The following is a 12,994-nucleotide window of genomic DNA, read 5'->3' on the forward strand; positions in this document are numbered from 1 at the left end:
AAAAGAAAGGGCTGTAATGGGTGTTGTTAGGAGCAGTCTAGCTATGGAGTCATAGGAGAGAGGGGGAGAAAGAGGCAACTGAAGAGTCCTCCAGGCTTGCTGCAGCCCTTCCTTTCTGCAGAAGAGGTATCCTGTGCTACTCATTGAACTCAAATCTGGAAACCTAAAAGATACTTGCTTTGATTAGCTGTTTGTAAAAAAGGGTTTGTATAAACATACTACATAAAATCACACTCTCTCACAAATGCTGGCTGCTGTTACGTGGGAAAAGCAGCTAAGCTATAGACACAAAATGTATGAGCTAAGCTTACCTAGCAAGTTATGAGCAGACCGGCTGATATGATGGAGTAAGGTTGGCTTATGGGGACATTGCCCAGCCAGAATTCCTTCTACTCGTAGTATGGAAATCTCATGTTAATGAAGCTGAATGTGAAATGTTTAATATTTAAGATTGATAGGTAGCTCTCTCTGACTAACATGCTGTTTCTTGTGGGTTTTGTATTTTTTCTTTGTGCAACTTAAAGCAGGCACTCAATTTTTACCTACTAGTTCCGTTCCTTTTTTATTGATTTATTTACTAGGTAATGTGTCTTTTGATTGTAGCTATTGACAATTCTAAATCCAGCATTCTGGCCTTTTTACAGTGCTAAACTTTGGAGGGACTTGATCAGACAGCATATACATCTTCCAGTATTGTTCCATATCACAATTATTTGGGATTTTTTAAACTAAACCTAATTGAGATGTACTAGGAATAGCCTTGCACTACTGTACAGAATTGTTTTGACATAAGCTGCTTATCAGCTGGGTCCTATGATAAAACTTGAGTTTAGGTTTTGTTCTGTACAGTAATGCTGCTACAGTAGTCTGTTGTAGGAAGTATCATACTTAAAATGCTTTACGTTTACAAGGATTTAGATTACTGCATGCTTTTAGATATGTTGTAGAATACATGACCTCTTTCTTCTGATGAAAGAGCAAGGAGAAAATCGTACTTAGAACTTGAATCCATGTAACACACAAAATAGTTCAGCAGTCATCTTGCAGTTGGTGCAGTTTTAGTCTAGAATACATTGAAATGTGGCATTTGTGATTTGTGTTATATATGAAGTTCAAAGAAACAGTCCTTGACCTAGTGTGCATATTTGTTCCTCTGTGGCCTCATTTTTTTTTTTTTTTTTTTTTTTAGATTTGACTTCCCACATCTTCCATTCTCAGGGCAAGGCAGGTAGTGCAGGGGTATATGGGGGGGTTTACTCAACTTTTGCTGGTAAGGAGCATGGATTTCTGTCTTTCTGTCGTAGTACTACAAGACTTGGATGAACTTCTGCCAGGGGCTGTCATTGTTCCTTCTTGGAGAAATGTGTGTTCAGGTAGTTATTTTGAGCTTGCATTGCTGTGCTTCATGTTGAGCATCTAACACTGATAAAACCTGAAAGCCCTTGTTAACTTCAGTGGAGTCATCGGTGTGATTTTGCTTTTGAATTCCATCAAGACTCCAGCTTTGCCTAAAACAGTTGGTTAGTTCAGATCTTTTGCCAATACAGCAATTGCTTTAGACAGGATAAGTACCCTGTGGGATGCCAGGGATTTTACTGTGCACAGGCTTCATTGTGCGTTGGGAGCATAACAAATAAAATCCAATTTTGCATGACTTCCCGAAAATAAATGTCCATTTCCAGCATTCTGTTCAGCTGTTTTATGGGAGCTGAGTTGGGAAGAAAAGGGAAAGTTCATTTGAGCACTCATTAAGTCCCATCCTACAGAAGCTATACATACAGTTGTACAAGTGGTGGTACTACTGCCAAGTTGGTAAGGTTTAGCGTTTTAGCACATTTCTGTTCAGTTTTCACTTCTTTCATGTCAGTGTGTACAATTGTAAAACTATTCAGAAAGTCAAGTTTCCTGAGGCCATCTTAATAAGGGGTCATTTAAAATGCATTACTTGAAGTATTCTTTGTAAGATATATATGTACGGGATGTGATCAGATACTAGCACACATCTTCTCAGTATGAGACAAATTCTGTTTTAGATTTACTTTGAGCAGAAATACTTGGTAGAAGATCTCATTGGAGAAGTTCAGTAGCTTCCTTAAATGAATCCTAAGTTCAGGAGGAGAAAGTTGATTTAGATAGTACTTTCTGGAAGCCTCTAGACCAGTATTGCAGATTTTTACAGCTTTGGTAAAGCACAGGAAGGTGATATCTTTTTTTGATGGTTCCTTCTCAGGATATTTCTGTTATTTTTCCTTGCAGAGGTGGCATATGGTGCTCTCCCAAAGGAATTGGTGTTGAGTTCTGCTAGTGAAGAGCAGATGACTCCTCTCATCTTTGAGCTTTCTTCAAAACAAAAGTATTTGAACATAGCAGCAGTATTCAGCCTGCACCTTGTTGTATTTTTAATGCAGGCAGAAGTTGGGACATCAGAGGTGCCTTGAGAGCATTACTATTTTGCTGAAATAAACAAACCTGTCTGAATGGAACTTGCTTTTATTTCCTGCAGACACATGAGAGAGGGGAATGCGTAGGGCTGGGGGTTTGAATGTGAAGGACCTGTGTTTCAGCTGCAGGAGTAGTCTGTAGGGAGAGATAGGATGAAGAGTTTGAGAGGTGGAGTTTCAATTTGTTTTGGGGGGAGCAGCCTGTCTTTCTGGGGTTTTGCTTATATGTGCTGTACTCAGCTGTAAAACATGTCAACATATATTGAAGCAGCTGGACATCAAATTCACTACAGTTACAGTCACAACAATTGGATTTCAAGGCTTTGGATTTGCTGCCTCTACGTAGTAATCCAGATGAACTTCCACTGTACTTGCTTGCTTGCTTTTAATCGCAAGTAGTGTCCTGTTCACCACTGCATATCCTGCTTTAGCCTGTTGCCTTTATTAAGTTGTCATAGTGTAGGAGTCTGGTTAACAATGACTCTTAAATGAATTCTGCTGAATCACTGTTAGGTTTTTCTTCAGAAGCTGATTGGTTTACACTGGTTGTTTATTTAGCTTTTGACAGTAAAGCTGTTGCAGCTTTTTTCCACTGATAAATATGTGACACTTGACAGAAAAGCATTTTAAACAAAGTAATTTATGTTCCATTTTGCTTACTGTATCTTTTAAAGTGTTGATACCCATGAGTTTGAGGTTCCTGTGTGAAGATGGTGAGTCTTGTGAGAGCGTCACCATGTGAAAACACATGGAATGATCAAGTGAACAAACATTGAACTGTGTCTCATTGGGGCAAAAAGAAAGGGATGTTTGCTACATTATGAAATTCATACAGACCTTTCCTCCAGTGAGGATTTAGTGTAAGTGGAAGGCAGGATCGTTGCTATAAAACTAGTAATTATGTTTTACTGTATTGCATCATATAGCAATGCTTGTCTTTAAGAATGTTGTAAAGTAGGAATATGTTTCACAAAGGCTAAAAGCTTGCTTTTCTTTTGTCTTACAGTGAATGTTTCTTTTAAGAAAAAGACAACACTGTTCAGTAGAATCCAATACTTGTGGTCTGCTTTTGTTTCTCAAGTGAAAAGGTAATAGCCTTCAAGTAGTAGAGCTTGAACTGCTAAGTCCTGAAAGAAACTGAACTACTTCAGAGTTTCTTCCACCCCCCATATTAATACAGGGTGCAGCAAAATGAGTATAATGAGTAAAGTCTATGCTAATAGTTACATACCCATAAGAAGAGCCTGATGGTGACTGAGTCCCTCTTCCACAGAGCAATAAAAAATCAGTTGGCAGCCTTGTGTTAAACCTCACGGGGAATTTTTAAGGGTCTGAGATATGAGTGCAAAAATTCAGCTGCTGGTTTTGGAATAGTTGCCAGATTAAATTTTGCTTTATATATATTTGGTCTGTTACCTTCACAAAAGCATCCTCGGTTGGTTGCTGGTAGAGTCTACAAGGTGATCCTTGAACACAGTTCAACATAAAACCTGCTAATTCTGTGCCTTTCCTTAAATTATGACAGCGTGGACATTTACAAGTAAAATTACTCCTAATAAGCATATAACTGTAAGTAGGCTTTCTTCAGAAGTTTAAAATAAAAATGAGAGCAGTATAGTTTCAGACTTTTTACCTGTGCTTTTCTATTTCCTTGGCCACCTTTTTTTTTTCCCCTTCTTTTTTATTAATCCAACGTGCCGCTTTATTTTTATACATCTCATTGCACTGAGCCTTGCCTTCAGGTCATCGCCTCTGTCCTTGGTTTGACAAGAATGCAGGTGGAAGCAGTCTTACATGATTGAGAAGCTTCAAAAACATTGTGGGCAGTAGTTTCATCTGTATTGAATTGAAAGGGTTTGGGCAAAAGTAGATAACTGCAGAATGATCTGGCAGTAAAGGTTCAGCAACAGCTATTGTGGCAGTTTCCTGAAGGGTGGGCAAAGGCACTCGAGGGCTTTCAGCATTTTGAGCTAATTGAGGCCTCTTTGCACTTACATTCAGGCAAGACCAGTGCTGAGCTTCAGTTTGCAGTTTTGCAGGTGAGGGGAGTGTGAGGTGTTCGTGATCTCAGTTCAAAAGGATGGTGGAGGCAGGGCTCCAGTTGTGAACTGGGAGGCTGCCATGCATCCTGCTGGTTTCACCTGGGCATCTAGGAAATAGTCCAGCTTTCTGGAGTGGATTCCGAGCAAAATTTTCAAAACTGACTGGGTGGTTTTGGGGTTTTCTTTTTCTCCTCTGCATACAAGACTTGATGTTCACAGAATGTTGGTGTATGAAATAATGTGTGTCTGGAATGACTTGCTGAAAGCTGTGGGTGGGTTTAATTACATGTCCTTTTCGGCAGCAGCCACTGTGTTACAGCCCTGGCCCCTGTGTGCCATTTCTCTGTTCTCCATGCTGAACTACTCACCGTGAGCTGTCCCTAAGGCCTCGCAGTCAAAGAGACACAAGATGTTAAAGCAGCCTGTTTTGTCTGAAAGGGCTTGGGGTCAGCTTAGGATGCAGTAGGTTTGATGTGATTGCTGGCCTCAAGCCAGGGACCCAGCAGCGTGCAGATGAGGATGACTACCTCTGTAGCTGGCCCAGCTGCAGCAGGAAAAGGACAACCCTAAATTAGGCACTCAGAGTCATTCAGTCACTTCTGAAAAGCCTCAAACTTAGACTTTATTTCTTCTGAATAACTTGAGCCTCTCCTAGGCCTGGTGAATACTCGAGGTGGCTCGGTGGCTCGGGGTAGGCAGTCTCTCCAGCTGGCCGGGCTGGCTGCGCCATGCAGGTCTTGGAGAATTTTTAGTTTTCATTCCATCAGACCAATATTAGTAATAAAAATAAGACCCGCTGCACAGAAGTGGACGCGGTTCTTATGTCAACACTTTTGCCCGCTCTTATTTTGGTAATGTCTTAAGTCGTTCTTTAGAGGCAGACTTTATTGGCTGTACTCTTCAAATGGGGTAGGGGTGGGGGAATAATAAGTACTTGCAACTTAATCAGCCATATAGCTGCAGAGAGGGTGTTTCTTTTTTTCCCCCTGAGCACTTTTATGTCCCACAATGAGCTGGAATTTTTATAACTTCTGATGCTAATGTATTCCATATGCCTTCCACTGCTGGGATAAAGAGCTTTACTCCAGAATCCAAAGCAAGTGGCTGTGGGTATTTATTTAATAGGGTTTGAAGTCTTTGTACTAGGCAGGATGGCAGTATGTTGCATACCAGCATAAGGCTGCTCACGATGAGGTCTTAGCTCTTGAACATTATGAAAGATCACTCGTGTCCCATCCATGCCTCCTGTGAAGCAGGGTAGGGTTTGTGGTTCCAATGGCAGTCCTACCGTTTCAGTCAGATTCCCTGCTTTTCTCTGTCCTTGTTCTAAATACCACTAGTTTCCCTCCAGGACCTGGGACAAGCTAAAAGTGAGAGGAATTCAGCCATGAATGTCAAGATAGCCAAATGAGTGGTCTGCTCACAATTCCTTGAGGCATCTCCTCTGATGCCTCATGCAGAACAAAAGTCCTGTTGTGGGGGTGCTTAAGAGTTGCTGTGGTCTTGGAGTCCTGACAGGAATGAAAATTAATCTTTCTTTTTATGGTTTCTTGCTAAAATACTCAAACTGCTCTGGTTGGGCTCTTAGCATTTGAAAAGCATTTTCTGGTATGCAGCTCTTCTAGATGTTCTGGCATATTTGCCTCCGCTCTGATCACAGCAACAATAATTATCTTAAAAGCTTTTGGCAGGATTCAATTTTATGTTTCAAGTCACAAAGGATCATCATTACCGTTTTATCTGCACAACTGTCGGCTTCAGTATAGTATCACAGGCTCCTCTGAAAACTCATCTGCTCCCTGTGGGTATAGTTAAAACTGAAGAAAATTCTGAATGTGAATCTCATGCAGTCTTCTAAATCTTGAACAGGAGGTCTGTGAGACAGATTGAGGAATGTAATTTTAGAACTGCTGATGCCTTTTGCTTAAAAACGGTGCTTCCACTGGCATTGGTAGGTTGCCTTAAAACCAACTGATTTTTTGGTGGTGATGCCATGGTTATGCCATAATTTGTTGTCATTGATCCTTAGCCGAAAGATACTCTGGTGGAGCCCAAATTGCCCCATCCCTCCTGAACACTTGAAAGAAAAAGGTCATTTGCCTTCTTATTTATTTTCCAGGCCATAGAAAAGGCAGGTACACCTCTGAGCTGCTTCCTTGTCCTCTGCTACCCAGCATGTCAGGGATGAGCCCTCTTGCAGGAGCTGAGCCATGGGGTGGTGTGAGACCTGCCACCTGCCACTTTCCTCCCTGAAGGGAGGAACAGCCAGTGTTAGGATCACTTCACACTGTTGGTAAGTCCCATCCCACTTCTGTTGAGGCAGAACTTGATGTCACTTAAACTTTTCCTGCCTTTATGCTCTCCTGGCAGCAAATACCTGAGCTCTTTAAAGATGCAGTCTGTTCCAGCTTGTATTTCAGTAGGCAAGGCTGCTTCATGTCAAACAGCTCTTGCTCACAGTTACCTGCAGAACTTCTGTGGATTTAGGAATCTGGTTCCACAACTAGTCAGTATGTCCTCGAATAACCTCTACTTAAAACAGGCCAGCGGCTTTTGACTTCCCATTCTCCCTGGCTTGCATGATGATAGAACACTGGTATTATCAAATCTCAATGATTACAACCCTTTAGCCGGAAGAAAACAATACGTGAGCAGATTGCGTCTCAGGCAACAACATGCGATCCAGTATTATACATGAGATTTCCAAGTTATAGAATCATAGAATCGTGGAAGAGCCCAGGTTGGAAAGGACCTTGAAAGATCATCTGGTCCAACCAGATGGTTGGTTATGTAGTGGAAGTAGACAAGAATAGGAAGAGAGGAACCATTTGCTTTAATGAAGTAGGCTCAGTATTCCTGTTTGTTCTCATGAGGAACCTTCTAGCTTTCATGTAACAAAATGTAGTAGTTCCTGGGAAAAGGAACCTTAAATCCATGGAGTTTGAAGGGGGTGGTGTTTAATTCTTTTATATTTATAAGAATAACTGAAGATTTTTATGATGGTAATTTTCTCATCAAATCTGAACTTTGAGAGAAAGTACAGTTCGTGCCTAGCATGAATACTTCTAGTCATAACTCTGTTTTGGCTTTTCCAGTAGACATTTACTGATGATACTGTTACTGTGACTTGTGACTTACAACCTGCGTGAATTTATATGAAACTACAAGAAGTGCCTTTTAGAGACTTCTGAGTAGCTCTGTGGGTCCATCTGTGCCTAACATCATGTAGCTAGGTGAAGAGAGTCTGGTCCTAGAAAGCAGGTTTCTCAAGCTTCTGGGTTTTTTTACCTCTGACTTTTCTAAAGACTGATTTTTCACCACTGTTTGAAGTGCATGCACCCAGTGTGATAGTTGTTTTACCTCTAGCCTAGGCAGGGTAATGTTACTTCTCTGTTGCCCCTAAATGCCGTTGTGTTTATTGTCAAACCTCTTGGCCTCAGCACTGTAGTGGAACCTCATCGTCTTTGTTATCTACCATAAGCCCAAATAAATTCTGAGGTTTGGTGTTTTCCAGGACGCAGGTCTGCCCATATTAAGTGTGAATTATGCCCATTGTTCCTGCATTGGTTGCATTTGGCTATATTAAATGCTAGATGAACTTGGCTTCCCAGGGGATTGAGGTTGTGCTTTGCCATCCTGAGGGGTTCAGTCAGCAGTGGCTTGTGCTTTTCCAGTGAAGTTAGAGAGCATACAGCCAGAAACAGGCATTGGAAGATGACTATAAAACATAATTTTTTTGTGGTGAAACTGCCCACAACCCTAACAACTGTTCCTTATGCAACCTTACTTCTAATACTTACTAGCACTTTTTACTCTGTCACAGAGATTTTATTGTTTCTTTGTGTAGTTAACTGTTCAGTCAGTGCTTTATGGCATGGAGACCTTCGTTCTGCAGAAGCTAGGTAAATTATTAGTTACTTTAGCAACCACATTTTTCATATTCCAAATGTTAAGATTGATTCGGCTTTTGTGTTTAATTAAGGCTGAGTTGCTCTGTTTTAATCACTAGTATTCCCTATCAGTCTTTCTGTAGCTTTGCATAGTATGGATGCCCCCTGTTTCTCTGTATTCTGTTGGGCAAAGTGTTTATCCACAGCTTCTGTTGTTGGATTGAATTTGCTTGGCATTGAAATCACGGCTTTCTTGGAGCATTTATTTTTGTATAAGATGCCGATACCCTGTGGGCATTTAAGTTTCAGTCTTTTAGCTTCAAGCAACAGTGATGTTCCTGCAGATCCAAACTGGCAGACATTGGTAGCCTAAATGCTAGTGTTTATTAGAGCAGTGCAAGGCTTCAGGCTGGCTGTGCCAAGTCTTGGCTCATTAAACTGGCAGGAAGATTCAAGAAGGTTGCTTTTAAAGATAAGAGCAAGAATTGGCACAGGGTAGGCGGGGGTGATAGAATGGCAGTGGGTAGGCCATGTAGTAGGTGTCTTCTATCTTCCCATAGATAATTTGAAGGCAAGTGCAGACTCATTGAGACAAATGAGCTGTCATACAAGCAGGAGTAATAGCAAGTTGGAGTAATAGTGTGCAGCACTTGTCACTTGCAGTTTAATTGGCACTGGGCTGAAATGTTACTGTTAGAAAAAGGATTAACTCTCTGCTTCCCTGGAGTCTTAAATAGTTGTTAATTCCTTGTTTTTTAAGAATTTGGTAAAGATTGGGTTTAGGAAATTGAGTTATTTATCTTTTATTATGATGGGAAAGCTACTTGAATTAACATAGCTTTTGATTTGTTTATCCAGTGGAGCTCCCTTCCAAGGTTTCAGCAACACTGGTTTTCTCACAGAAATTTGAGCTGGTTTAACTTGAACATGGTGATCTCTTGTTTCTGTTTGCAAGAATGTATTTGGGTGACTCAGATCTGGGCTGGACTGTTTAGGGTTTGATAGTGTAACTTGTGAATAAATACTTCACGTTAGAATGAGTAAACTGTGCTTCTTCCCATTTATGTTCTAAAAGAATATGGTCCTGTAAAAGCGGAGATGAGAGATGCTTGTCTTTGTGCTGCCATTGTTACTGATGGTTTCTATAGAGTAGAATCTTACTAATAGATTAGATTAGTAGACTCTGAGCCATTTAAAATAATTTAACAGATCTGGTCTAATTGGTAGTCATGCTAATCATCTGAATTATTATAAATAGCGAACTCACTGTAATACAGACAAAAGAACTTTAATTTTTCCAAAGCTGTACTCATACTGAAGCAGGGTCTTTGAGGAGCCTCATCTAGCTTGCATCTGTTTACGTTGTGGCTCAGTGTACTACGGTGCTTGTGGGGTTTGCACTGAACAGGATGGGCTGGAAAGAGTAGGAACTGTATCCTTTGGGAAGCTATTGAAACTACTCAAACCAAGACCTTAAGGATGGCCAGAAAAGACATGGAAGTGCTGAGGTGTGGGCTAGCATGCAGTACCATCACCCCCTTTTGCAGTTACCAAATGGTCAATGTGAACTCAGCAGTAACCTATTACTTACTGTTGAGGATGAAGATTTGATTTCCAGGTCCCATAGAGAGGACTGGTACCATTAATTGGTACTTCTGTGACTACTGCAGATTATTTCATGTGGTCTGCTCTCCATGATCCCAACCTGTCATATACTTTATCTGTGAAAGAAGCCTGTACTGGAGCTGATACTAATTCCCTGCTTGCATGGTTTTGAAGCTGTTTCATTTGTCCCGCTCCAGTCTATAGCTTGAAAACTTGCTGATTAACTCTCAGGATGACTTGAGTGAAAGAGGCAAAGACTTTCTGTGGTTAAGCAGATGCTTTTGTTTGTTTCAGGAAAGCCCCACAGCATTGGCAGCTCCGAACGGATTCAGCTCTCAGGAATGTACAATGTTCGAAAAGGGAAAATACATTTGCCAGTCAACAGATGGACAAGACGCCAAGCTATCCTTTGTGGAACATGCCTAATTGTCTCATCAGTAAAAGAAAGCCAGACTGGAAAGATGCATGTTCTCCCTTTAATTGGTGGAAAAGTAAGATATTTCGTTTTATGTATTTGCTTGCTTATCCCATATCTCTTTATGCAGAGAAGATTGCATTCAATGATGGTGATTCTGACCCACCCCAAAAAGCTTGTTTCTGTAAATGGGATTATCAAAGTATGTAAATTACTTTTGATTATGGCCAGAGTCATATTTAACAATTTACAATGTTTGGATTAAAATGCTAAAGAAAAGCAAAGCAAACACAAACAGATTCTTGTGTGCAGTGTTAAATGTGCAATGCTTTATATGTGCAGTAGTGCACATAGTACACAGGCAAAGGATATGTGCAGCTGTATTGTGTATGATCAGTACCGTGCCTTCTCATCCGGGTTTTATCCATGCTGTGTTACTCTTAAAATCTGAAAATTAAACAGTAAGGACATGGGCTTATTTTGAACATTGGGTTTTGGTTTTTTTCCCAGTATTCAGCACTGTATGAGTAGTAGTCTATTGAAAGCTAACAGCATCAAACATTTTTACTTGCAAAAAGCTGAAACTGGACTTTATCTGATGGATTGGACCCAGGAGGTCCAGTGTGAATGCAAGGAAAATTTGGTTTGCACTGTGAGGATAACTGAGCACTGGCACAGGTGACCAGAGAGGTTGTGTAGTCTCCTTCCTTGGAGAGATATGCAGTATCTGTGTGGACACAGTCCTGGACAACTGGCTGTGGATGGTCCTGCTTGAGCAGTGGGGGCTTGAGACTGATGACCTCCAGAGGTCCCTCCTCACCTCAACTGTATTGTGATTCTGAGAAACTTTAGTGAAGACAGTAAGATTACAACATTACTATTTTGACCTATATAGTGTTTTAGAACACAATCATTAGCTCATTTAGCCAAGGTAATGGGAAGATAATTGTCAGCTTGAGGATGAATTTACACCTGAAGTAATGATTCTTTACCTTGCACGCTGGTAAGTTTGATTCTTGAAAGTCACTGGGAGAGAAATGAGCTTCACAATGTTATATGTGCAGCCTGAAGTTGATTTGTTAATATTCTATACCAGCAGTGTGAAAAGTAGTGCTACCTTCTAGGAGCTGTTTTTTTTCCTGTCTCCTTTCATGATTCTTCACATGATTCTTCAATTCTTCCCTGGAGGCACTGAAAGTAGGGATATTGTTCTCTTTTAGCAGCAGTGGGTGAACTCTAACAGTGAATTGTATTCCTGGCTGTAGCATAGTGGAAAGGGCAGGATTCAGGTCCCCATTGATTTTTCTCTTTGAAATGAAAAATATGTACTTTTTTACTATTTATTTTAAAAGAGAAAAGATTGTGTAACTTTTTATAATTCAGTAGCATGGAATTTCTAAGCTGTTGTTGCACGGAAATGCCTCGTGCCATGTAAAGCACGCAGGCTGTGTTAAGCTGAAAGTTGACAAATTTGAAAAGAAAACGAGAACCAAGCTGAGGAAAACGCACTGAAGGCTTCTGCTGACGAAGCTTGGGAGGAGGATGCTTGGCACAGAATAGTGTTTTTTTAATTGTCGCTCAAAAAAAAATACTCTTCCTCAACCCCATAAATACTCTGCACTTCCTGGTGTGCAAAGGCTTTCCAGAATGCAGTGCTGAGACACTGAGACCATAAGTTGTGTGGGACTTCTCGTGTATGGTAGCAGAATGATATATCCTGGGTGTTTTTTTAGCAAGTTGAGAAATGCCAAAGAATTTAATTGGGTTGTAAGAGCAGCATTTTGTTAAGCCTGTTTTTAATAACCAGGAGTATAAATTATAGTTATTTAGGTTGTGTAAAGGCAGCCTTAAATGTATTCACTGGGAAGCCTTTTGTGGTGCTCAGTCTCTCTTAAAATGTTGATGTTCTTGGTGTTTTTATCTTTTGCTTCCTTTATCTTTCTGTTCTCATTCCTTGCTTCTGTAGATTTCCCAAATGCTTGACAGACAAGATGCAGCTTCAGTGTTTGAGAGGGTTAGACTAACTCTAATTGATGAGCTCCTCTTAGGCGCACTTTAACTTTGCCTTGGGGAGGTCTGCAAAGAGGCTTTTCATTCTTGTTCATTAACATTTTTGTCTCCACTGTAGGTGGAAGAAGTGAAAAAGCACCAGCACTGTTTAGCATTTAGCTCCTCTGGACCGCAGAGCCAGACCTATTACATTTGTTTCGATAACTTCACTGAATATTTGCGATGGCTTCGACAAGCATCAAAGGTAAGAATAGTGATAATTCCTGCCTGAGTGGGTTGTTCGTAACATCTTTTCCCCTTCTGTCTTGTTGATGCACAGCTATAGTCCCTTTTATGGGCTCATTGTCATGAACTGCTGTTGCTGCTGTTAGCGTTGCACAAAAAACCTCCATTTGAGAGCTCTTGGTAACAGGCAATAGGGAACTGAATTTTTCAGTGTTTATACTGAGACTTCTGTGGGCCGCGAAGATGATCAGAGGGCTGGAGCACATCTCCTGTGAAGACAGGCTTGTTCAACCTGGGGAAGAGAAGGCTTAGGGAGAACTTACAGCAGCCTTCTACTAGCTAAAGGAGGGCCTACAGGAAATCTGG

At 40.8% G+C, this 12,994-nt stretch overlaps 1 protein-coding gene across 1 annotated transcript in view; it reads left to right on the forward strand.

Annotated features, from left to right (window-relative positions):
• The window catches only part of PHLPP1 (PH domain and leucine rich repeat protein phosphatase 1), a 140,371-nt gene that overhangs the window by 65,238 nt on the left and 62,139 nt on the right, over window positions 1-12,994 (forward strand). The window contains exons 2-3 of the mRNA XM_061449316.1: window positions 10,273-10,469; window positions 12,522-12,647. Coding sequence (XP_061305300.1) covers window positions 10,273-10,469; window positions 12,522-12,647 — 323 coding nt within the window. The remainder of the gene's footprint in view (window positions 1-10,272; window positions 10,470-12,521; window positions 12,648-12,994) is intronic.

The sequence above is a fragment of the Pezoporus flaviventris genome, unplaced genomic scaffold (genome assembly GCF_033815535.1).
Source record: "Pezoporus flaviventris isolate CSIRO_AGI_PZ_B2104156 unplaced genomic scaffold, CSIRO_AGI_Pfla_v1 ptg000007l, whole genome shotgun sequence".
In the NCBI taxonomy this organism is placed as follows: Eukaryota; Metazoa; Chordata; class Aves; order Psittaciformes; family Psittacidae; genus Pezoporus; species Pezoporus flaviventris.